The sequence below is a fragment of the Eptatretus burgeri genome, chromosome 8, assembly GCF_056783735.1.
Source record: "Eptatretus burgeri isolate ZD-2024b chromosome 8, Ebu_testis_v1, whole genome shotgun sequence".
Classification (NCBI taxonomy): Eukaryota; Metazoa; Chordata; class Myxini; order Myxiniformes; family Myxinidae; genus Eptatretus; species Eptatretus burgeri.
In genome coordinates, this window is record NC_140968.1 from 57,187,275 (window position 1) to 57,210,515 (window position 23,241).

General features: G+C 43.6%; 1 protein-coding gene across 3 annotated transcripts in view; it reads left to right on the top strand.

Annotated features, from left to right (window-relative positions):
- The window catches only part of BMPER (BMP binding endothelial regulator), a 116,920-nt gene that overhangs the window by 85,333 nt on the left and 8,346 nt on the right, over positions 1-23,241 (top strand). For 2 of the 3 annotated variants that reach the window (XM_085892186.1, XM_085892185.1), the window contains 4 exons: positions 1,838-1,972; positions 17,268-17,372; positions 18,167-18,218; positions 20,461-20,787. In XM_085892186.1, the coding sequence (XP_085748312.1) occupies positions 1,838-1,972; positions 17,268-17,372; positions 18,167-18,218; positions 20,461-20,787 (619 nt within the window). The remainder of the gene's footprint in view (positions 1-1,837; positions 1,973-17,267; positions 17,373-18,166; positions 18,219-20,460; positions 20,788-23,241) is intronic. The other variant, XM_085892187.1, reaches the window with a different exon arrangement.

Here is a 23,241-nt window from a genome sequence, read left to right on the forward strand (position 1 = left end):
CACACACACACACACACACACACACACACACACACACACACACACACAATCCCATGTACTTAACTCCCCTCCCAACTCTAACCTCTCTCGGCCCACCACACCCAACGTCCTCAACTCCCCCCCAACTCTATCCCTCAAAAGCCTCAAAACCCCTTGATCCCAACCCTGTACCCTCTCTGCCCTCCCTCCCCTCTGTCATCCCCTCCCTCTTTCTTCTTCAAGTGCTCAACTGCTTCAAACCCCAAGTACTCAATCCACCTTCCAACCTCAAGTCCTCAATCGCCCCCACCCCCACCCTTCCCAACATCTCAATCTCGCTCTTCCAACTCCATGTACCCTCACCCCAAACTCTCTGTCCTCCCCTCCCCATTTCTTCCTGTTCTTAAAGAATTATATTTAAAAGGTAAGCCTTTGTGGTCATTTTTTTGTGCTTTATCCATACGGAACTTGGAAAAGGCCGTGTTTGCCCTCACCCAGTGATTGAACAAGCGTAGCAGGAAACCAACCATTACCTTTTAAATTTGAAAAAAAAATGTCTAAGTGTGTTAAAACCTGTTTTTTTAAAAAAATAAAGGCAAGCATTGTAAGAGCAGAGCAATAATTGGACATCAGTGGCTAACCCATTGAAGGACGAAATGATTTCTAAATGAAGGTATTCTTGTTAAAATAAGGTATAACGATCCGAACTCTCTCCCTGCATCTACCTCTGTAATAGTCATCATGTATTATATCAGACAATATTGTACACTGCTTCCTCCATATTCCATCTCCAGGCGCTGCATGACGTTATCACCAGGCGGCAAAGGTACTCCGTTTTCATTCCCTTTTTGGGTCGCCGAAATAGGTGACCCTTATTGTTGGGTCACCGAAATAGGTGACCTTTATTGTCAGTAATTCTGTCTGTTTGTTTGGATGTTTGTTCGTTTGTCATCAGCATAATTTGTAGTAAATGTTGGCGGAATTTGACCAAATTCGGGTGGTAGGTACATCTTATGACCTCGTGCTTTGGAAATTGTGATGGTTGCTAGGGACCCTTTGGTTCCCCAGCAACAACCGAAAAACCTTCAAAATCGGTACCGTTCACGCGAAATCAATTCCGGAAGCCATTATCCCACGTAGGGTTATGAAATTTGGCACAAATGATCTACACGTGATGCTCTATCAAATATATTCCTGTTTTTGTGATATATGGAATACTTTACCTCTTGCTCGGCGACCCATCGCCGCCTACCGGCTTGTCTTGTTTGTTTGTTTGTCAGGATGACATCTCAGCCATACTTTGAGCTCGGAAGCAAAAATTTGGGCACAATAGTGAACAAGTGCTTTGGCAAAAACAGCATTTTTTTTTCATTTTTTGATTAATCGATCAAGTACTCAATAATTATTATCGATTCATTTATTACTTATTTATTACTTATTTCTCATCTGGGCAATATCTCAGGCAATTTTTGAGCAAGGAAGCTGATATTTGGACATGACGGTGACCAAGTGATTTGGCTATAAAGGGTATTTTTGATTTATTGATTCATCAATTAGTCGATTGATTATTTAATTTTTACATAAATTTTCAAAAAGTCACAGATTCCGATGAAACAGTGGTGATTTATTTGCCAATTGATTAAGAATTTTATTATTTTCCTCATTATTTATTTTAATTAATCAATTAATTATTGTACCCCACTCCCTCCCAATTCTGTCTCCGTGTGCTGCACAGTGGCACCACCGGGCATCCGGGCAATGTCGCGTGCAGGAGGATATGCTATTTATTTATTTGGCATGGTGGCGGTGTACCTTGAATGTTTCTCTACTTATTAGTTCTTCTGTTTGATGTTTGTAGGATTCAACAGTCGTGTGCGAAAAGAGGTGTCGTCATGGTGAACATGTATGCAGTGAACCAGATACCTGTTGTGAAGAATGCATTTTGTATGTACAGCCACAAAGAGCTTGCAGGATGCAACACAATACCTACCAGGTTTGGCTTCCACGCTGGTAACCTGCCATCTATTTATTACAAATGTATAACGGGAAGGGGATTGGGGAAGGGGGGATTCCAAAGTGGGATTACGGTACAATCTATTTCAGGAGGCATTTAAAATTGAATTTATTCACTTGTTTATTTTTACATGGTCTAATGCTCATGGGAAGCTGTAGCACAAATCACATACACAGATGCAGACAGACACACTAGACAACATATGACTTGTCTTGACTTCAGAGAAACAGCCAGTGATATTTAGGGAAGTGATGTAACTTCCCAAGCACTCTTGGTGCCAGCGAGACCAAGTTGTGGAGTTTGCTTTTCTCTCCGCAGTCAGCAAAGCAATTAAGGAGAAATATCCTTGCCCTTCACCCCCCTCCAACATGAGATGCCAACCAATGGGATTTAACCACACACTATTTTATCTATAATTCCAGCAATCTCTGTGTTTGTCTGTCTGTCTGTCTGTATGTGTGTGTGTCTGCGGCCGCCGTTTCTTGACAACCCCTGGTCCGATCTAATTTAAACTTGCCAGGAATATTGCTGGGGACCCGAGTATGTGCCTTTTCAAGGTTTGATATTAATCGGACAAGCAGTTCCCAAGTTACGGCCATTTATTTATCAACCAATGACAGGACATGGTGCTATGACATCACTATTGACATCACAATAAAAAAAAAAATATTTTTTGATATGATGTCACAATTGACGCTGGGGACCTGAGTATGTGCTTTTTCAAGGTTTGATATCGTTCTTCTTCATCCGTTTCAGCTGTTTTCCAAGCGTTTCCCAAGTTATGGCCATTTATGATACGGTTGGTCCGATATAATTGAAACAATGCCCCAATCCAGTCGTCGTTTACGATAGCGAAGGAACGGCCTGTGTGGTTGTTTGAAAACATTTTTTTCTCTCTTCTCTTCTATTTGTGTTTTTCCTTGCGATAACATTGCGAAAAGGCAAAATACGTTGGCGCTAACTGAATAATTGGCCATTAAAACTAAATTGCGAATAATCGTAACTGCGATATGCGAACTTCCAGGCCACGCACGTACGGGCACGCGAGAGCAAAGGAACGGACTGTGTGGTTGTTGTTTCTGGCTCGCGGTTTGAAAGTTATTATTTTATTTTTTTTGCATGCATGGCCACACACGAACAGGCACGCACGTACGTGCACGCACCTACGGCCACGCACCTACGGGCCCGCACTAGTCCTTTAAATGCCAAGCAAGCAAGTAGCAGTGAAGTGATATTTTCATTTACAACTGCTTTGTTTTAGTAAAAGTCGATCAGAGACCATATCAACTTAAATACGTACTGGACGTGATAAATATGTGGGGGGGGTTTAAGTATAAAGATCCTAGTCACATGGGGATGATTATTTAGGTGAGAGTGATTGGTTGTTCTCTCCAGTTATGGGTGAGAGACGTGATTGGGTCTTTATTTAAATGAAATATTGCACAATATTGCGATTGAGATTGCACATAGAACAAGATTGAGAGCCTCAGTGGTGCGTGTTTCTGTCTATGCTGTTGCTGACGACGCACCAATCGGTGATCTTTTTTGTATTGATGTAATTTATAATCAGGACAATATATGTTTTTAAAATCTATTTTTGAGTTGTAACGTCCATTAGCAGTATCAAAATCCTGTGTACGTACACATTGAGAGAACTGCATGTCTACATAACCATGTTACATTGATATATAATGGCAGATTTCCAAAATTGTTTGATCAAAATAAAATACACATATAGTCATTCAATATTGAATTACCCATTTTAATTATGTTGATATTGGCTAAAGAGAGTGGCAAAAGGAAACTGTTTATTACCTCTGCCACCAAAGGGGAAGGAGGTTATGTTTTCACCCCTCTCTGTCTGTCTGTTTGTCTGTTTGTCTCTCTGTGTGCAGGATATCTCAAAAAGTTGTGGACGGATCCAAATGAAATTTGGTGGGCAGGTCAGGTGTGTGACAAGAAGAACTACTTATATTTTGGTGAAGATCCGGATCAGGATCCGATAATTTTTAAAGTGATTCTTCACCATTAAGAGAAAGGGCCAAAAATGATAGAAAGGAAGATATCTCAAAAAGTTGTTAATGGATTCAGACGAAACTTGGTGAACATGTTGGGTGTGTGACCACGACAAATTGTTTCGATTTTGGTGAAGATCCGAATCCGGATCTGGATACGAGAATTATTTAATTTTTAAAGTGATTCTTCACCATTGAGAGAGAGGGCCAAAAACGATATATAGCATGATATTTAAAAAAAATTATTGGGCCTGATATGTTCTCATGGATCAGGCATTGCATGGCGGAGGTATGCGCTGTACCAAGTGCCCTTCGAGTGTAATTGTGTTTACTACTTAAAAAGAATAATAATATTTAAACTGTGATATAAGAACAGATTTACAATTCAGAAATGTCTTATTCACATGTATGTAAATCATGGCTATCGAGGAAAGAAAACTAATCAGGAAATTGGACGTGCAACATGTAATTTTACAAGAATCCTCACCAAAAATGAGCAATCCAAGAAATTTACATTCAAATCACGTCAGACACAGAATCGTTGTACATGTCTGCACATGGACAATGTCGATATGCTCTATAAAATGGCCATACCTTTGGGAGCTCAGTCAGTTTAGGAATGGCTAGGCATCATTTAAAACCAAATTAGCTGGCTCACCACATCGTAATGGATCAAGGGTGGTTGACTCAGACATGTCGTTGCTTCCCATTACAATGTTCATTGCATTGTCAATTATAGAGCACGGAGAAGGTGCCAACGTAGACTGCACAGTTCATATAGAAAGACCATTCAGGTTTCCTAAGGGTTAGAACCCCCTCTGAGGATCATTATCTTATCAAGTTTAACAGAAGAAATCACTTTTCAACAGAAAGATCTCTCCAGAGTGACCTGCAGAAAGCAATCAACCATTGAATTTCAACAAAAACAGTTAAGAAGGGGCTTCATGCCAATGCTATGAAGTTCAATAGATAAGTGCTCTGCATTCTTCGAACCAATACATGAAAAACTACCTGCGTTGCTTGAACCACTACATCATCGACAGCAATACATGAAATGGGGGAAGACAACATCACATTTGAAGGGTATTTTATGAGTGCCATGTTCATTTCACCGATGAGTCTAGGTTTAGGACCGAGTGTTGCTGCCCCTCTCATCCATCTGTCAACCCGAGCCTGCTGAATTGCTGCACATTCTTACAGAAACCCACATCTTGCTTCCCTCCTCAAACACCAAGCAAAATGTTTGCTGCCAATTCATCATTCCAAAACTCTTCTGAGGAACAGACTTGCATTGTCTAATGTCCCTCCATTGTCTCCACTCCTTCAACAGTGCTGATCACCATCACCTCATGCTTTCTCTCAAACCCAACACCTGTTCAACTTTTCTATTCCTCGTTGACCACCTCCTCTCGGATCTCCACCCAAGGTCCCTTTCCTATCCTATTTGCCAGTCATGCACTTGTGCATGACATCCTTGTTTACTTATTCCAATTTGATCTTTTGTTAGTCTGTGAACCTGCTTCCCTTCGTCAGCTAGCTCGTCCGTGTATTGCATTTCAGTGTTAAAATAATTAAAATCATGTATATATACAGTACCAGTCAAAAGTTTAGACACACCTACTCATTCAAGGGTTTTTCTTTATTTTTACTATTTTCGAAATTGTAGAATAATATCAAGACATCAAAACTATGAAATAATACATATGGAATTATGTCGTAACCAAAGATTGTTCAACAAATCAAAGTATATTTTAGATTTTAGATTCTTCAAAGTAGTCACCCTTTGCCTTGATAGCTGTGCACACTCTTGGCATTGTCTGAACAAGCTTCATGAGGTAATCACCTGGAATGCTTTTCCATTAACAGGTGTGTCTTGTTCAATGTTAATTTGTTGAATTTCTTTCCTTCATAATGCGTTTGAGCCAATCAGTTGTGTTGTGACAAGGTCGGGTTGGTACACAGTAAATAGCCCTATTTGGTAAAAGACCATTATTTTGTCTGTATTGTAGTAGTCCATATTATGGCAAGAACAACTCAACTAAGCAAAGAGAAACGACAGTCCATCGTTACTTTTAAGACATAAAGGTCAGTCAATCCGGAAAATTTCAAGAACTTTGAAAGTTTCTTCAAGTGCAGTCACAAAAGCCATCAAGCGCTATGATGAAACTGGCTCTCATGAGGATCGCCATCAGAAAGGAAGACCCAGAGTTACCTCTACCGCAGAGGATAAGTTTATTGGAGTTACCAGCCTCAGAAATCGTCAATTAAATGCACCTCAGATTGAAGCCCAAGTAAATGCTTCACAGAGTTCAAGTAACAGACACATCTCAACATCAACTGTTCAGAAGAGACTGCGTGAATCAGTTCTTTATGGTCGAATTGCTGCATAGAAACCACTAATGAAGGAAACCAATATGAAGAAGAGACTTGCTTGAGCCAAGAAACACAAGCAACGGACAGTAGACCAGTGGAAATCTGTCCTTTGGTCGAATGAATCCAAATTTGAGATTTTTGGTTCCAACCGCCGTGCTTTGTGAGACGCAGAGAAGGCGAACGGATGATCTCTGCATGTGTGGCTCCCACGGTGAAGCATGAAAGAGGAGGTGTGATGGTGTGGAGGTGCTTTGCTGGTGACACTGGCAGTGATTTATTTAGAATTCAAGGCACACTTAACCAGTATGGCTACCACAGCATTCTGCAGCGATACGCCATCCCATCTGGTTTGTGCTTCGTGAGACCATCATTATCTTGCCAAAACGAAGTTTTTGCAAGATATGTTAGTCAACTTGTATGTTTTTTTTTTTGTCTGTAATCACGTATAAAAAATTCTGCAGAGCACAGTTATCATTGGAAATTTTTGTAACTTCGCATATCAAGGCCTATAGAGGTCCCTTTCAGCGCACAAAATTTTGAAGGTCAAGGTCAAAGATAAAGGTCACTTTGTCGCAAATCAGGGGAGTCGACGAAACCCTTATTTTTTGAGTAATTTTGATCGGATCGTCTTCAAACTTCATGGGAATATAGTTCATGGTCTGGCGCTCAGCTGATTAATTATTGGTGGCGTTGGCCTTGACCTTCATATGTTTTTTTTTTTTGTCTGTAATCACGTATAAATCACTCTGCAGAGCACAGTTATCATTGGAAATTTTTGTAAGTTCGCATATCAGAGGCCTTTTGAGGTCCCTTTCAGCGCATACAATTTTGAAGGTCAAAGGTCAAGGTCACTTTGTCGCAAATCAGGGGAGTCGACGAAACCCTTATTTTTTGAGTAATTTTAATTACTCTAATCGTCTCCAAACTTTATGGGAATGTAGTATATGGTCTGGCACTCAGCTGATTAATTTTTGGTGGCGATTGGCCTTGACCTTCATGGTTAGCGCCTGAGGTCAAACATATTTGACCCCAAGGTCAAATTTTCAAGTTTTTGGAACCATATCGTGTAGTACCTCAAATTGAACAGCTCGCTGAGTGCTTTCTAGATATGTCAAGCTTGAGACATTATGACATCATTTGGTGACGTTATGAGGCAAACACATATTTTTCATGGTTACTCTGTAGAACGATTCTCATTGGAATCTCTCGTAGGCAGATATTCCTCAAGGAGTCGCTCCTGGTGGATAGCAGCTCTGTTCACCTCAGTGTGACCTTAAAGAAGTCACACGTGGTCACCTTTTGGCAAGATACCGGTCACCCTGCGGGTGACATTAGTTTATTTGTTTTTCAAAAGGACAATGACCCAAAACACACCTCCAGGCTGTGTAAGGTCTATTTGACCAAGGAGGAGAGTGATGGATTGCTGCATCAGATGATCTGGCTTCCACAATGACCAAACATAAACCCAATTGAGATGGTTTGGGATGAGTTGTACCCACAGAGTGAAGGAAAGGCAGCCAACAAGTGCTCAGCATATGTAGGAACTCCTTCAAGACTGTTGGAAAAGCAATCGATGACCCGTGAACCCGTTGGTTTCCCATTGTGACAGCGGTTAATGAAAAAAATCATTTCAAGAAGAAAAAAAAAACAGATATCTCCAGCGAACTATACCGCTGAGGTTGTTTGCATTGATCAAATTCTCCCAAAGAGTACTTGACTGAATCGGGAATTGATTTTTAAATAATTTTTTCATTGCCCGATTTGAATGAAACTTGAAACTGCACACCGCAGGAGAATGGTGACTAAGGTGGCCCTAAATTTTTTCCGTTATCATGTACCGTTTTGGCTGTATTTCGGGAACATACATACATACATACATACAAGATGAGAGTTTTAGTAATATATAGATTCCAGGTGACTACCTCATGAAGCTGGTTGAGAGAATGCCAAGAGTGTACAAAGCTGTCATGAAGGCAAAGGGTGGCTTCTTTGAGGAATCTAAAATATAAAACATACTTTGATTTGTTTAACACTTTTTTGGTTACGACACAATTCCATGTGTTATTTCATCGTTTTCATGTCTTCACTTTTATACCTCAATGTAGAAAACAGTAAAAAAAAATTAAGAAAAACCCTTGAATGAGTTGGTGTGTCCAAGTTTTTGACTGATACTGAAAATTCATGAACATATACATACAGTATATAATAATAAATGGTAGTGTGTGTCCTCCATAACTCCAAAACCATGAAACCTATCAGCCTGAAACTGCATGCAGACTAAGAAAACTACATACAGTATATAATAATAAATGGTAGTGTGTGTCCTCCATAACTCCAAAACCATGAAACCTATCAGCCTGAAACTTTGCATGCAGACTAAGAAAACTCCAAGGAAGTGCATGACTGAAAATTGAGTGTTTGGGGTTTTTTTTTGAAATATAATTTAATTTTCAAAGTCAAGGTTTGTATGAGAGCTAACCCACAGAACGTATACCAAGGGGAGCAGGAGACAACAGAGACGGGAGAGGGAAGCACAAAGCAATAGGGAATAGACACATAAGGAGATCTGGGGAAGGGAGAGGGATGGGGTGGGGTAGACGAGGTAAACAAGTTGGACACTACAGTGATTTTCAGGAAGGAAAGCAGGGAATATGAAGGAGATGGGGTAGAAAAGATCATGGTTTTGAATGGGGGAAGATAAGAAATGGTGGTGAACTGCTATTTTGAAGACCTGGAGGATAGAGTGGGATTGAAGAGAGTGGGGGAGTTTGTTCCAAAGGTGGGGAAAAAGAAGAATGAAAGAATGAAGGTGAGCAGTGATTCTTGATTTTGGTTTTTTATCAGAAGGCGGTTGCTGGTGGAGCTTGAGTGCCCTGACGAAAAAAGGGCAGGACAGACAGTGTGTGTGGGGGGGGGGGGAGGCCGTAGAGAAGACGGTAGAAGACAGAAAGACCACCGACCTGCCTGGGGTGAGAGAGTGAGACGCAAAGACTCAGCCTCGTCGCAGGAGAAACCAATATTCTTAAATACCTTGGTTTCCATAGCATGAGAGGTGAGACAAAGCTGAGAAAGGTGAAAGGCTGAAGCAGCAGCACAGAGGGGAGAGCCGTACTCCATCAGGCTGTGGATGAAAGCTTTTTATGTGGTCAGGAGCTCAGGTGTGCCAATGAAGGACTTTGCAAAGAGGATGCCCAATCGGCGACTGGCTTTGGAGGCCAGCTTGGAGATGTGGCTTTCCCTGGAAAGATCATGGCAGTTGGTGAGGCCTAAAAGTTTGAATGAAAGGACTTCTTCAAGAGTTTGAAAGAAAGCACTTCTTCTTCCTGCTTCATCTTTTCCACCCCTGTCAATCCACCCCAAACCCACCTCCTTCAAATTCCCTGTTTTAATTCCTGAAAGTCCCTGTTGTGTCCATCTTGTATACCCTGTGTTCCCTGTCCCTTCCACAGATCTGCTAATGTCTATTCCCCACCGTTTTGTCCTTCCCTCTCCCACCCCTCTTGTCTCCTGCCCCCCCCCTTGTTGTGCATTGTGTTTTAGCTCTCATATGAGCCTCGACAATGTATACAAAAAAAACAGGATTGTTGAGAAAATAAATGGGGAGGTGGTCCAGATGGTCCTTTCGGAGAGATATAGTGAGAGTGTGAGATTTGTCAGGATTGAAAGACATGTTCCACGAATTGGACGAGCTTGTGATTTTATCCAGATCTGAAGAGGGAAGAGACTGCTGCTTGCCGGTCTGAGGGATGACAGATTGTATGACAGATGACAGATGACAGGCAAAGAGAAGAGGATTTTCGGAGAGATCGGAGAGAGACAGAGAGATCATTACTGAAAATGAGAAAAAGCACTGGGTCCAGAACATTGCTTTGAGAAACTCCAGCCTGGAAAGGAAGAGGGGATGAGAGAACTCCATGAAGGGCCACACGTTGACTGTGAGAGGAGAGAAGTCTGTAAGCCAAGAGTGGAGATTGCCTTAGATACCACAGGAAAGGAAATTGGTGAGAAGGGCGGGATCAGGTCAGGTCAGGTATGGGAGCATGTGCCGGAGTGCAGGGCGTTGCTGTGTCCACTTTCTGCCAGTACTCCAGAGGGCTCCATCTCGCCATCTCCCAGGCAAATGCATAACCAATCACCATCTCCTTGAGATTCTGATCAACCTGCTGCGACCACGAGGTACTTTGTCAGCCCATTGCCCTCCTAAACTCACGAGGCTCCCTCACTGAGAGAATCTGGTGAGCAGGATCAGCGTCAGGAAAATGAGCCACATGTCCATACAGCCAAAGCTGATGCTCAAGTACTATGCAGGTAACAAATATCATTTCAGTCTCTCTCAGCAACTGCTCGTTGTACACAAAGTCTGATCAGCGATAGCCAAGGATTCTGCGAAGAGACCTGATACCAAAGGAATTGAGTCTCAGTCTCAGATCCTTGGTCAGAGTCCAAATCTCACATCCATAGAGCAAGACTGGAAGCACCAAGGACCTGAAGACTCGGACCTCCGTCCTCCCACACAGGTACCAGCAGTGCCATGCCCCATGACCCAGTTAATTCATGACTCCCCAGGCCTGATCCAGATGTCTGTTGACCTCTGGCTCACAGCCAGCAGAGACATGAATATCACTGCCAAGGTAAGTGAATTTCGCCGTGACCTCAACATCCTCGCCACAAACTGGTACAGACAGGAGAGCAGCACCCAAGATGTCAATGAAAGCCGGGATAGTAGTTTTGACCCAGGAAACCCGTAATCCCAGTGGCTCAGACTCCTCATTCAGCACACCAAGGGCCCCCAAAACAATATCTAGAGTCTCCGCAAAGATTACTGCATCATCTGCGAAATTAAGGTCAGAGATCTTGACATTCCCAAAATGTGCACCACAGATTTATCTCTCCGACATCCTCCCCAGAATCCAATCCATACAAGTGCTGAAAAGTGTGGGGCCAGGACGCACCCCTGACGAACTCCAGTAACAACAGGAAAAAAGTCAGAGATGGCACAACCACATCTCACAGCACTCTCAGCACCAGAGTAGAGTTCAGACATCAGATTGATCAGTTTTGGTGGCACCCCACGAAGACCAAGAATCCTCCAGAGGGCATCCCGATACACTCAATCGAACGTCTTACAGATATCAACATAGGCTGCAAGCAGCCCCTGACGAAACTCTCGTCTGCGTTCGGTGAGGACACGAAGAGCAAGGATACGGTCAATTGTTGACCTCTTTGGTGTAAAGCCTGACTGCTCTGGGCACTGGTGCTCAAACAGATGGTGGTGAACCCTATCAAGAATTATCCGAGCAAAGACCTTGCCCGGCACTGAGAGCAACGTCACCCCTCGGTAGTTATTGCAGCCTTAGTGATCACCCTTCCCTTTCCAGAGACGGACAACAAGGGACCACTTCCAGTCAGTTGGGATGATGACTGTGTTCCAGGCAGAGCACAGAACTACATGCAACGACAGAAGTACAGCATTTCCACCAGCCTTGAGAAGTTCAGCATGGATGCTACAGATCCCTGGAGCTTTACCCCATTTCAAGCAGATCACCGCAGCCTGTGTTTCCACAAAGGAAGGTGGACCACAGTTGATTGGAGGGTCAGCAAGAGGGATTGCAACACCCCCTGACATCCAACTTGACAGCTGGTAGAACAGCCTGGTACAGCTGCTCAAAGTAACCGGCTCATCGGGCCTTCAATTCGGACTCCTCTGTCAAGAGCCCACCACCCACTGCTCAAACTCAGTCCACCGTGGGATGGGCTTGGAGGAACGCAATGCACAGATTGCCCTGTAAGCAGCACGAGAATTACTTGACCACAGTTGATGCTCTACACACTCACAGATTTCTCGCACATAGGCCTCCTTGTCCACCCTTCGTGCATTGACAGTTTTATGCCTTAGCTCCCTAAACAGCTCAGCTCTGCCATTTAGCATGGCCCTGCGTCTCTGGTCAATGGTATCCGTTGAGACACAAAATTCTTCATCGCCCGATGGTGAGTTCCAAGACATCTTCCGGCAACATCAAGGATGATGGTCTTGAAGGCACTCCACAACTTTTCAGGATCCCCCAAAGCACCCAGACCCCCCAAATCTCCACTCAACCTGTTTGCAAACTCCTCAGCTACCCTCTCATCCTTGAGCTTGTCAACATCCAGCCTAGGCTGGGATGGTACCATTCTACTTGATTTACACTGCAACTTCAGAGTTGCTATAACAAGCCTGTGATCAGTATTTAGGAAATGAGCACTCTGGTGGACTCTGCAGTTCTGGGTCATCCCCCATTGACCATCAACGAGCACATGGTCAATCTCCTTTACCACACTGCCAGCACTGGAATACCATGTCCAGCGATGAGCCTGTGGGTGCTGAAACCATGAGCCAGCCTTGAAACCATGAACCAGACTTCTTGCAAAGTCAAGGAACTTAGTGCTGTTCTGGTTCACATTCCCAGGCCGATGGGGACTGACACATGTCTCATAATCATCCCTATCAGTTCCAGTCGATGCACTGAAATCTCCCAAGACTAGAAGTGTATCTCGCCTGGGGCACTGATCAACCATAGACTCGAGCGTGGCAAAGAATGCATCCTTCACGGTGAGATCACTCGCCTCAGTTGGAGCAGAAACAGAGACCAGGGAAATGACACCTCAGGAGTGACGAATCCTTAGTCTCATAATACGCTCATTGACTGGTGTTACCTCAATTATCATTGGAGTCACCTTATTTGACACAGCAACAGCAACTCCTTGGGTATGGTAACCATCAGAGCGACCAGACCAATAGTAGGTGTAACCACCCACCAGGATCGCGTCGCATTCCGGTCTCCGAACCACAGAGAGAGCTGCAATGCAGATATCCAAATGCTTGCGCTCAGATGACAACAGAGACAGGTGATCATCCTCTCTTCGGGATAGGATATTCCAGGTACCCACTCAAAGGGACCACCTCAGGTTAACCCAAGGAGACCACCGTCTGGTGGACAACAACTCAGCACCACCCCAACACACGCTACCGCAATCTGACCCGAGAAGGTTACTCCACAGTTTCCCTCCTCTCATCAAAGGTTGGGGGTCCCGAAGGCTGTGCCACAATCCCGTCATCTGGTGAGCTTCCCTGCGAAGGGCAGTCACACAAGATCTACTCCCTGGGTTTTCAGACTTTTTTAAAAATGCTTTTGGAATGTTTTGTGGAATGAAGGGTTTGGTTTGACAGTGGCTGGAGTGCAAATCCTGCCACCAACCTCCTTATAAAAAGTAACCCAATTGCAGGAGGACATCCGCAGACACAGTTGTGCACTAGATATGGATGGCCATTGGCTCCCAAGGAGCTCCTTCGCCCTTTGGGCGGGGTGCCAGACCGTATCGAAGGCACGCGATAAGTCTAGGGAGATGGCTCTGATCTCCTGTCTGGCATTGAGTACCTCATTAAAACAGAGTTCATTGAAACACCCCTTTTGAAGATAATTCACGTCCTTGTTTCATTATATCCTTTGGTAGGCGCATCCTCAGCCACCTTGCTCTTTAGGGTCTTAAGGCATTTCCTTGGTAACTTTGCTGGGGTCTGAAGTCGCCATGTTTTTTGGCCTGCTCAATCATGCATTGACTTGGAACAGGCCGCAACAATTTATTCACGATAAAGTTTTTTTTTTCTCACGTTGATCACTCATATTATCGAATGCCTGTTCATCGTAGCTATGAATCACTATATACCTTGCCTTTTTAAGTGCTATAGTTTTAAAATTATGAGCTTGGAATGATTTCATGCATTATGTGATACGATTTCCAAAGATATGCTCTCGTGGACTAATTAAAGTATATCATCGAAATATTATTTCCGTTATGAGGATCGGATATTATCCAGACTAAATAATTGTCACAATCTGGAGTGAAATCTGATAATGTAAAGAAATAATGAGTCTTATAACTAAGCTGAGATACCTACTACTTAAAGCAAGCAAGTCTACATTCTCTCCTTCCCCATACATACGCAACAAAATGTGACATTTCCAAAGCATTAAACTTATATTTTTGTACTGTTTGGAGAATTCTATTGAGTGAACAAAAAATTTAAGAATATGCCAAAATTAATCAGCTTCATTGAGCAATGTGATTTAATGCATTCACTGTGAGAGCTCGTGCCCTGTCCGCCAGAGGGATTGCCTATCCATAGTGTCTGCCAGATCTGTGTCTATATTTTTGGATGTTTCACGATGTGCTTGACAGGGAGTGAATGCAAATCTGGTGAAAAACGGACATTTTAAAATAAAGTTATTATGCGGACTCCGAACAATGCGTGCACAGACTCGGAACCACGTGATGCGTGCACAGACAAGCAGGCATCGTGGCAGATTATTTGCAATGTTTATTTCATGGGTGATTGAACTTTGTGATGTCTCCAAGGTTATTTTACGTTAAACTGCAACTCTTTTCTGGATAAAGTCAGTATTTGAACTAATTCATTTCATATATGCCTGGAGTTGGCTGAATGGTTACGGTGGTGGGCTTGGGATCCGAGGATCCTGAGATCAAATCCTACTCGTCTATTTATTTAATACCAGGTGGGATTGACTCAGCCTGTCATCCTTCCGAGGTCGGCAAAATGAGTGCCGGCGTGCTGGTATACTGTGTCGGAGTGGAGAACCGCCCAGGATTGTGTCCAATAGCCAAGGAGACTGCATTGTCAGCACCAATGCTCTGCACAGAGTATGGTCCCAATGGATCGATGGATTTATTTCATTAACTACTGCGTGCACGATGAAGACCGGATTTAAAGTTCAAGGGATCCTATGTGTTATGCAGCCACAGCCTGGCCAGCCATTCCTTATTAGCCATTTAATTGGAGTGCTTGCTTGAGTGCTTAAGTCACTTGCTGAGCATCCTCAAGTCGACAGCGGTGCCACGCTACATCATTCTGAGTGAATTGTTCACTCATTGCGGATGCTTTTACCATGCTATGTCTTCCTGAGCAAGTGGTTCGTGGTCTGTCATCCTGAGCGAATTGCTGTATTAACGTGTTTTCTAAATTACCGAGTCAATTTTTTTTTCCACACGTCACACGCAGCTGTTTACAAAGATTCATATTTGTGAAAATATCCCTGAAACGTCTAAATAAATGCAACATTGTTTTTCGGTGAAAGCTATTCAAGGTTCCTGGGTTGTATACAGTATGTACTGTGGTCGGTAATCACACTGACTCCAACTTGCCGATTCCTAAAAAATTGCTGATAGTGTGTGTGTGTGTGTGTGTGTGTGTGTGTGTGTGTGTGTGTGTGTGTGTGTGTGTGTGTGTGTGTGTGTGTGTGTGTGTGTGTGTGTGTGTGTGTGTGTGTGTGTGTTGTTCATAAAGCATAACATATTGTCTCTGCTAACTTCCCAACCTCCTCTCTCTCTCTCTCTCTCTCTCTCTCTCTCTCTCTCTCTCTCTCTCTCTCTCTCTCTCTCTCTCCCTCTCTCTCTTTATCCCATCCTTGCTCAAACCCCTCCCAATGCAGTGCAGCACCCTCCTACAACAACCTCTCACACTTTTTCCTCCCCTCTCTTTTTGTCTGTCTGTCTCTGTCTCTGGAAATACCCCGACGGTGATTATGGCTGGACCGTGTTTGTCTCCAGACATGTCTGGGCAGGGTTTGTCTCCGGACGTGTCCGGATGCTATTTATCTCTGGATGTGTCTGGATGGTACTTATCTCTGGATGTGTCCGGATGGTATTTATCTCCGAATGGGAGTTTATCTCCAGACGTGTCCAGGTGGTGTTTGTCTCTGGACAGCTTGGCTCCAAACACATCCGGGTGGTGATTGTCTCTGATCGTATCCGGGCAGTATTTATGTTTGGACAGGAGTTTGTCTCTGGGCAGCTTGGCTTGGGATGTCTCCAGGCAGTGTTTATCTCCGAACGTATCTGGGTGGTATTTATGTCGGGACAGGAGTTTGTCTTTGCATGTGTCCGGGCGGTGTTTGTCTCAGGACGCATCCAGGCAGTGTTTGTCTTGGGATGCGTCAGTGTGGTGTTTGCCTCCAGACGTGTCCAGGCAGTGTTTGTCTCTGGATGCGTCTGGGTGGTGTTTGTCTCTGGATGTGTGGGTAGTGTTTGTCTCCGGAAGTGTCCAGGTGGTGTTTGTCTCCGGGCCGTATTTGTAGTATGACCGGTAAAAATGGATTTCAGAAATTATATTGTTTCCATCTTCACTGTTATTCTATGCAGAACCATTTTGATGAAACTGTATGAATTGTCATGAATGCTCCACCGCACATCTGCCTTCCCTTCCTCTCACCTCACACTGTTTTCTCTTTCCCCACCCCTCCTTGCTCTCCCACCCCTCCTCACTCTCACACCCCTCCTCGCTCCTACACCCCTCCTCGCTCCCCTTCCCTCGATGCTTTCCCTTCCACCTCTTCACTCTCCCCCTATCTCCCCTCTCTCTCTCTCTCTCTCTCTCTCTCTCTCTCTCTCTCTCTCTCTCTCTCTCTCTCTCTCTCTCTCTCTCTCTCTCTCTCTCTCTCTCTCTCTCTCTCTTTTCCCCCACTCTTTTTCTCCCCGCCCCCCTTTCGTCTTCTCATCAGTGAAGTGACAGTTGGTATATATATATATATATATATATATATATATATATATATATATATATATATATATATATATATACATATACATACATACATATATATACATACATACATATATACATACATACATATATATACATACATACACATACATACATACATACATACATACATACATATATACATACATACATACATACATACATACATACATACATACGTGTGTGTGTGTGTGTTATATTTTATACTAGAGTATGTAATGAGATTAACAAACCTGCAGCCTGTATTTAGAGGTTCTTGTAATTCTATAATGAAACACTTTTACTTGTGCAGCACGGGAAAAGTTGGTCCCCAGAGCCATGTGTGCGCTGCGTGTGCCACAATGGAAGTCACGAGTGTCACAGGACCCAATGCCCAGCACACACCGTTTGTCCACAGGTGAGTATATCTGGTCTGAGCACGACAGACGACGAGATTCATAAGCAAGTTTATTGTGGATAACAGAACCAGTAACATAAAAACATGGGCGACTGTTCAGCTTGAAAACCACACATTTTCGCTTATTTTGTTAATTAAAACTCTTTAGGGCCGACAGGGTAGCTTACAGGAATGCACACTCGCTGTTGAGCTGTCCTCCCTGGGTTGGAATCTTGACACAGCTGCAAACTCTCACCCTGTAGTTTCACATGGAGGGTGAGGCATCAATAGGCGCGTCGTCCATTGAATGGACGTTCATCCGGAGGACCCACATGCCGGCTATGGTCGTTGGTTGACATTAAAGATCACACGTCGGCGAGTCATTGCCGGCATCCTGGTTCAATTCAAAAATCCTGCCACCATCAGACAAACTTCAGGCCCGGCAACACAGTTGGTGAAAGAGCCCAAAAACATTCCCCAGGTAATCTCAAAAGGTGGGAATAATTGATGTAGTGGGAGTGGTGTTCAAACATTCTGAAAAACGACGGGAACTTCGGCATGTTCTTTCTTTCCATTGTTTGCTCTAAGAGGAGTTTCTCAGTCTGTGTTCCGCACATCCCGACAATGCCTGATTTAGAAAACCAGATGCAAAGCAAAACCTATCAGACATCAGGATATCTTCCAGCCAACATTTACACAGCAGGCCATGTTCTCTTCCTCTTTTGTAAACACTTCATCAAACCAGGAACAGTCCTGATAAGAATATGTTTGTTTATTATATTTGAATTCTTGTTTTTTTTTATTACTTTTTTTAGGGCCAGACATTGAGACGTGAAGATCATGAATGCTGTGCCAAGTGTGTAGAAAGTGAGTGTACCCTTACCCTGTCTTGCTGTCCTACATTTACCTTGTTTTTTTTTTTTTCCGTTGTGCATGCCCTACTGTTCTTTCACATTCATGTTGTTCATCATTGTAAAATCATAACAGCTGATCACATTGATCACTTTCCCTACACCTCTCACCAAATGGGGTCGGTACGTCTCATTGTGACCACTCCTTGGCTTTTTTCACAAGATCTTGGCTCTTCGTTGTTCACCTTGGCGTCTTGGTTTTCTATAGGTTTTCTTGGCGTATAGGTTTTCTATTATCATCGCTTTTCTGAAACTTTGTGAATTCTTGGCTTTTTTAATTGGCTCACCTTGGTATTTATGAAAATGAGGAGTGGTCACACTGGTACGTCTGTGGACCGGCATAAAAGTAAACGACTGACGATGCTGAAACCGTTTTGGTTCGCAGCATCTTTTTTGGAGCAATTTTAACCGAGCAAGCACATTTTTTCACACCTGTATAGTAGGCCAAATACAGTTCGAAATCATTGTACAAATCAACGAAGAAACCTTTTGTGCGTGACATGTTTGAATGAAAAAAAAAATGCTGATTGTGTTCATTGATATCGTTACCTGAATTGGAGGCAGATGAACCGATCGATTCGGCTTCTGATTTTACATGATGTTAAATTTTCTTGCGTTCAACCATGCACTGCTTTGTCTTGTTGGTTTCCACAAAGTTGTGTACTTAAAGTAGATCCATACAAACCATTCCAGGGAACCTTGCTACCAGAGTGACCACTCCTCATTTTCATACATGCCAAGGTGAGTCGAAGAAAAAAGCCAAGAATTCACAAGGTTGCGGAAAAGCGATGATAATAGAAAACCTATACGCCAAGAAAACCTATAGAAAACCAAGATGCCAAGGTGAACAACGAATAGCCAAGATCTTGTGAAAAAAAGCCAAGGAGTGGTCACACTGCTTGCTTCCTGATGTGAGAATCATCCGAAAAGTTATTTGCTGCCGCCCTCCACTGAATATGGACGGAGTTATATGTTTTCAACCCTGGCTGTTTGTGAGCGGGATATCTCAAAAGGTTCTGGACGGATTTGGATGAAATTTTGTGGACAGGTTGGGTGATGTGTGACAAGGACGAACTGCTTCAATTTTGGTGAAGATCAGGATCCGGATCTGACTACTTTAATTTTTTTCAGTGATTCTTCCCCCATTGAGTGATCGGGCCAAAAACGATATAGAACACGATATCTCAAAAAGTTGTGGATGGATTCGGATCTTAACCAAAATGGAATCGATTCATCCTTGTCATACACCCAACCTGTCCACCATGTTTCATCAGAATCCATCTATAATTTTTTTGAGATATCGTGCTCACATACAGAGAGACAGGGCGAAACACGTAAGCTCCGTCTACCTTCGATATCGGAGGTAACCAACTGTAGTCTTGCTGGTGAAGGTGAGTGTCTATCTGCGTTTGTGGACAGGTACAGCGATGAATGACATGAACAAGACGTTGAGATATGCTAAATGCTGTGGGAATCGAGGAGAAAGCTGACGATTCGGGTGTTGACCCAGCATCTCTTTTGCTCAGACGAAGAGTCAACACCTGAAACGTCACTTTCTCCCTGCTTCCTTTGGCGGTTAGCACACTCACTCAATATTGTGTTGATTTAGTCCATCCATTGTTTAGGCTGTACAATAAATGAAAAAAAATTCTGCCCAAACTAACTTCAAACATCAGGCTTGTGCAGCCAGTTCTTGAAATGATCTGGGGGTAAACCATTTCCTTGCCAACTCCACAATAACGTCGGGTTAGTTAAGGCTGTGAAAGAAGTTGTTTAAGTATTAGAGTGAGGCAAGTATTCAAACTGCCTCGAGGTACACACACTCGCCTCTAATCTGTCCCCAGCCTGGGTTAGAATCCCGACTGAGCTATAAACTGTGTTCCCGGTGTTTCACAGGCATGGTGATTCATCAATGTGTGTGCCGTCCCTCAGATGGACGTTAAACGGACCTCCTGTTTGCCAACCTTGGTTGGTATACGTTAATTATCCCATTGTATCCTTCATGAAGAGGAGGCGAGTTATTGCCAACACCATGAACAAATTATAAATTCCTACCCTAACCTTAGTTAAACGTCAGTCTTGGCCAGCTGGTTCTTGAAAGACTTTGGCCAAGCTTCACCCAGCCAACCCTACAAGAACGTGAGCATTCAAATAAACAAGTTACTAAAGTGAACACAATCCCTGCCCATCACCTGCAGGACCTGGTACGTGCACTGTGTTTGGCGACCCACATTACCGCACGTTTGATGGCAAAGCCTTCAACTTCCAGGGGACATGTCGTTACACACTTACTCGTGACTGCTCACCTGCCGAACGCTTCCACGTGCTTGTTCAGAATGAAGGACGCAACACACGCTTCTTTTCATGGACCAAGGCGGTGGAAATTCACCTGGGGTTTTCTACTGTGAGGCTCCTACCGCACCTGAGGGTACTGGTGAACAAAACCAAAGCACCACCTTTCTATGAAACACCCCAATTTGCTGTGAACAACACCGGAAACCTCGTTACAGTCAACACAACATTCGGTGAGCAACAGTTATTTGTTTGTGGCCCCAACAGTGATGTCCTTCCTTCATTTTTTTTTGTTACTCCCAAACTTTCATACATTCCTGCATTACACCTTGATCTTTTTCACCCTGAACTTTGAAATGGCCAACATTGCTCGTAATGGAACTTTCATGAACGATTGAGTCCTGGTGTTACGGATTTTTGAAAATGACCATTTTGTGGTCACTCCATTGAACAAACACCTTTTTGTTGGTGTTGTTGTTGTTGTTGTTGGGTTTTATTTTCTACAGTGTGGAGGCTAATGGGAGTAATACATGAGGTTCAATACCCTTTAGTCTCGAAAAATTAGAAGGTAGAACTGTAGAAGCAGGTTCATGAAACTTTACCTATTTCTCATGGTATTCCAAGACTACATGAATAAGTGCCTCATACATGTGGTCTTGCCTTGATGTCATCTGTGTAGAAATCTTTTGGAAGGACACACAGCCATTTCAAAGGCCACTGGCACTTTACCCGTAGGGTGTTTGCATCACACACCCTCCTCCACTCCCCCAAAATGGCACACACACACACACACACACACATTTTCACTGTGGGTTCTGTAGACTCAACAACAACAAAAAGTCCCAGCCTTCCCCTTCCAACCCTAATCCCCTTCCCACACTCAAGCCTTCAATAACTGTCCCATCTTTACTCATCCTCCCCACGCTCACGAAAGCAAACGGGCATTCCCACGTCAAAACAGCGAAATATGTCCCGCTTTCTGCTCCGCTATCATGCTATCACCAAATTCACAGAAACCTGTCATAATTTTAAGAGAAAATAGTCGGAAATGATATAAATCTGCATAACCTCTACAGTAAAAATGCTGCTTAAGAGAAAGGGTAACTCTAAAGGATTCTAAATTGTAATTCTGACAGATTCTAAAGGGTAATTTTAAGGGGTAATTCCAAAGGGTGATTCTGAAGGGTTGTTGAAGCGGCGGCCATAATATGGAAATTGTGGGTGAAGTCAGACGAAATGTCCAACCAATGGGTCGAACTCACACGCACAGAAGCACGCACGCCTCCTTTTATCGTATAGAAGTGCTTTTACGTCTTCACTGTTTGTAAAGTTGAGGTTTGCCCATAATATTTTTTGAGTGGTACAAAGAGAGGAGAAAGTTACTAAAGTTACAAGCTGCCAGTCTGGACTGAATACGCAATGATTCAGTAGTTTCCAACCCATTTCCACCGGAGGAGTTGTGGTCACATTTGCCCTGTGAGACGATCACCATATGATGCAGTGAGGTGGTCACCCTCTGAGAGTGAATCATTCATTGTTGCTGTTTGCCTATTGCTTGTCTGAAGTATTTTGGTAATTGAGGCCAAGAATATCTTCACGCCATCCTGGTTCACTTTGTCAATCTTACGATAATGGAGTAAACTTGGATGTCACTGAATTGAGTGCCAGCATGCTGGTATACTGTGTCAGAGTGGCGACCCGTCCAGGATTGTACCCAATAGCCAAGGAGACTGCTGAAGCAGCACCAACGCTCTGCACAGAGTATGATCACAATCTCTCTCTCTCCCTCTCTCTCTCTCTCTCTCTCTCTCTCTCTCTCTCTCTCTCTCTCTCTCTCTCTCTCTCTCTCTCTCTCTCTCTCTCTCTCTCTCTCTCTCTCTCTCTCTCTCTCTCTCTCTCTCTCACTGCCTCTCTCTCACTCTCTCTCTATCTCCCTAACTGCCTCTCTCTCACTCTCTCTCTCTCTCCCTCACTGCCTCTCTCTCACTCTCTCTCTCTCTCTCTCTCTCTCTCTCTCTCTCTCTCTCTCTCTCTCTCTCTCTCTCTATCTCTCTCACTGCCTCTCTCTCACTCTCTCTCTATCTCCCTAACTGCCTCTCTCTCACTCTCTCTCTCTCCCTCACTGCCTCTCTCTCACTCTCTCTCTCTCTCTCTCTCTCTCTCTCTCTCTCTCTCTCTCTCTCTCTCTCTCTCTCTCTCTCTCTCTCTCTCTCTCTCTCTCTCTCTCTCTCTCTCTCTCTCTCTCTCTCTCTCTCTCTCTCTCTCTCTCTCTCTCTCTCTCTCTCTCTCTCTCTCTCTCTCTCTCTCTCTCTTTGAACCTCCAAAATTGGCATGTGGCGGAAATAGCTCCACATTTGGTGGTACCCGGCATTAAAAATCATCTTCCTTTATCTCATGATATTGAGTTTGATATGTTGTGATCAATAAAATTTCCTACAAAAATTAAAAAGTGCTTTTCCAAGACTGTGCCGCAGCACAGTGCCCACCAGAGGTGGGCTGAGAAGAGTACTCCCACCCTGAGGGTGGGTGTGCCCCCTTGTGGATTGAAATTACGGAACCAGGTCTCAATACCATCACAACAATCTTCAATAAATTTCACCCTTTCCTTACAAAGTTTAAAACGAGACCAAGTAGTCGTTTCCACACTTCTGACACTGACATCCGATTTGCTATTTAACGTGTAGTAG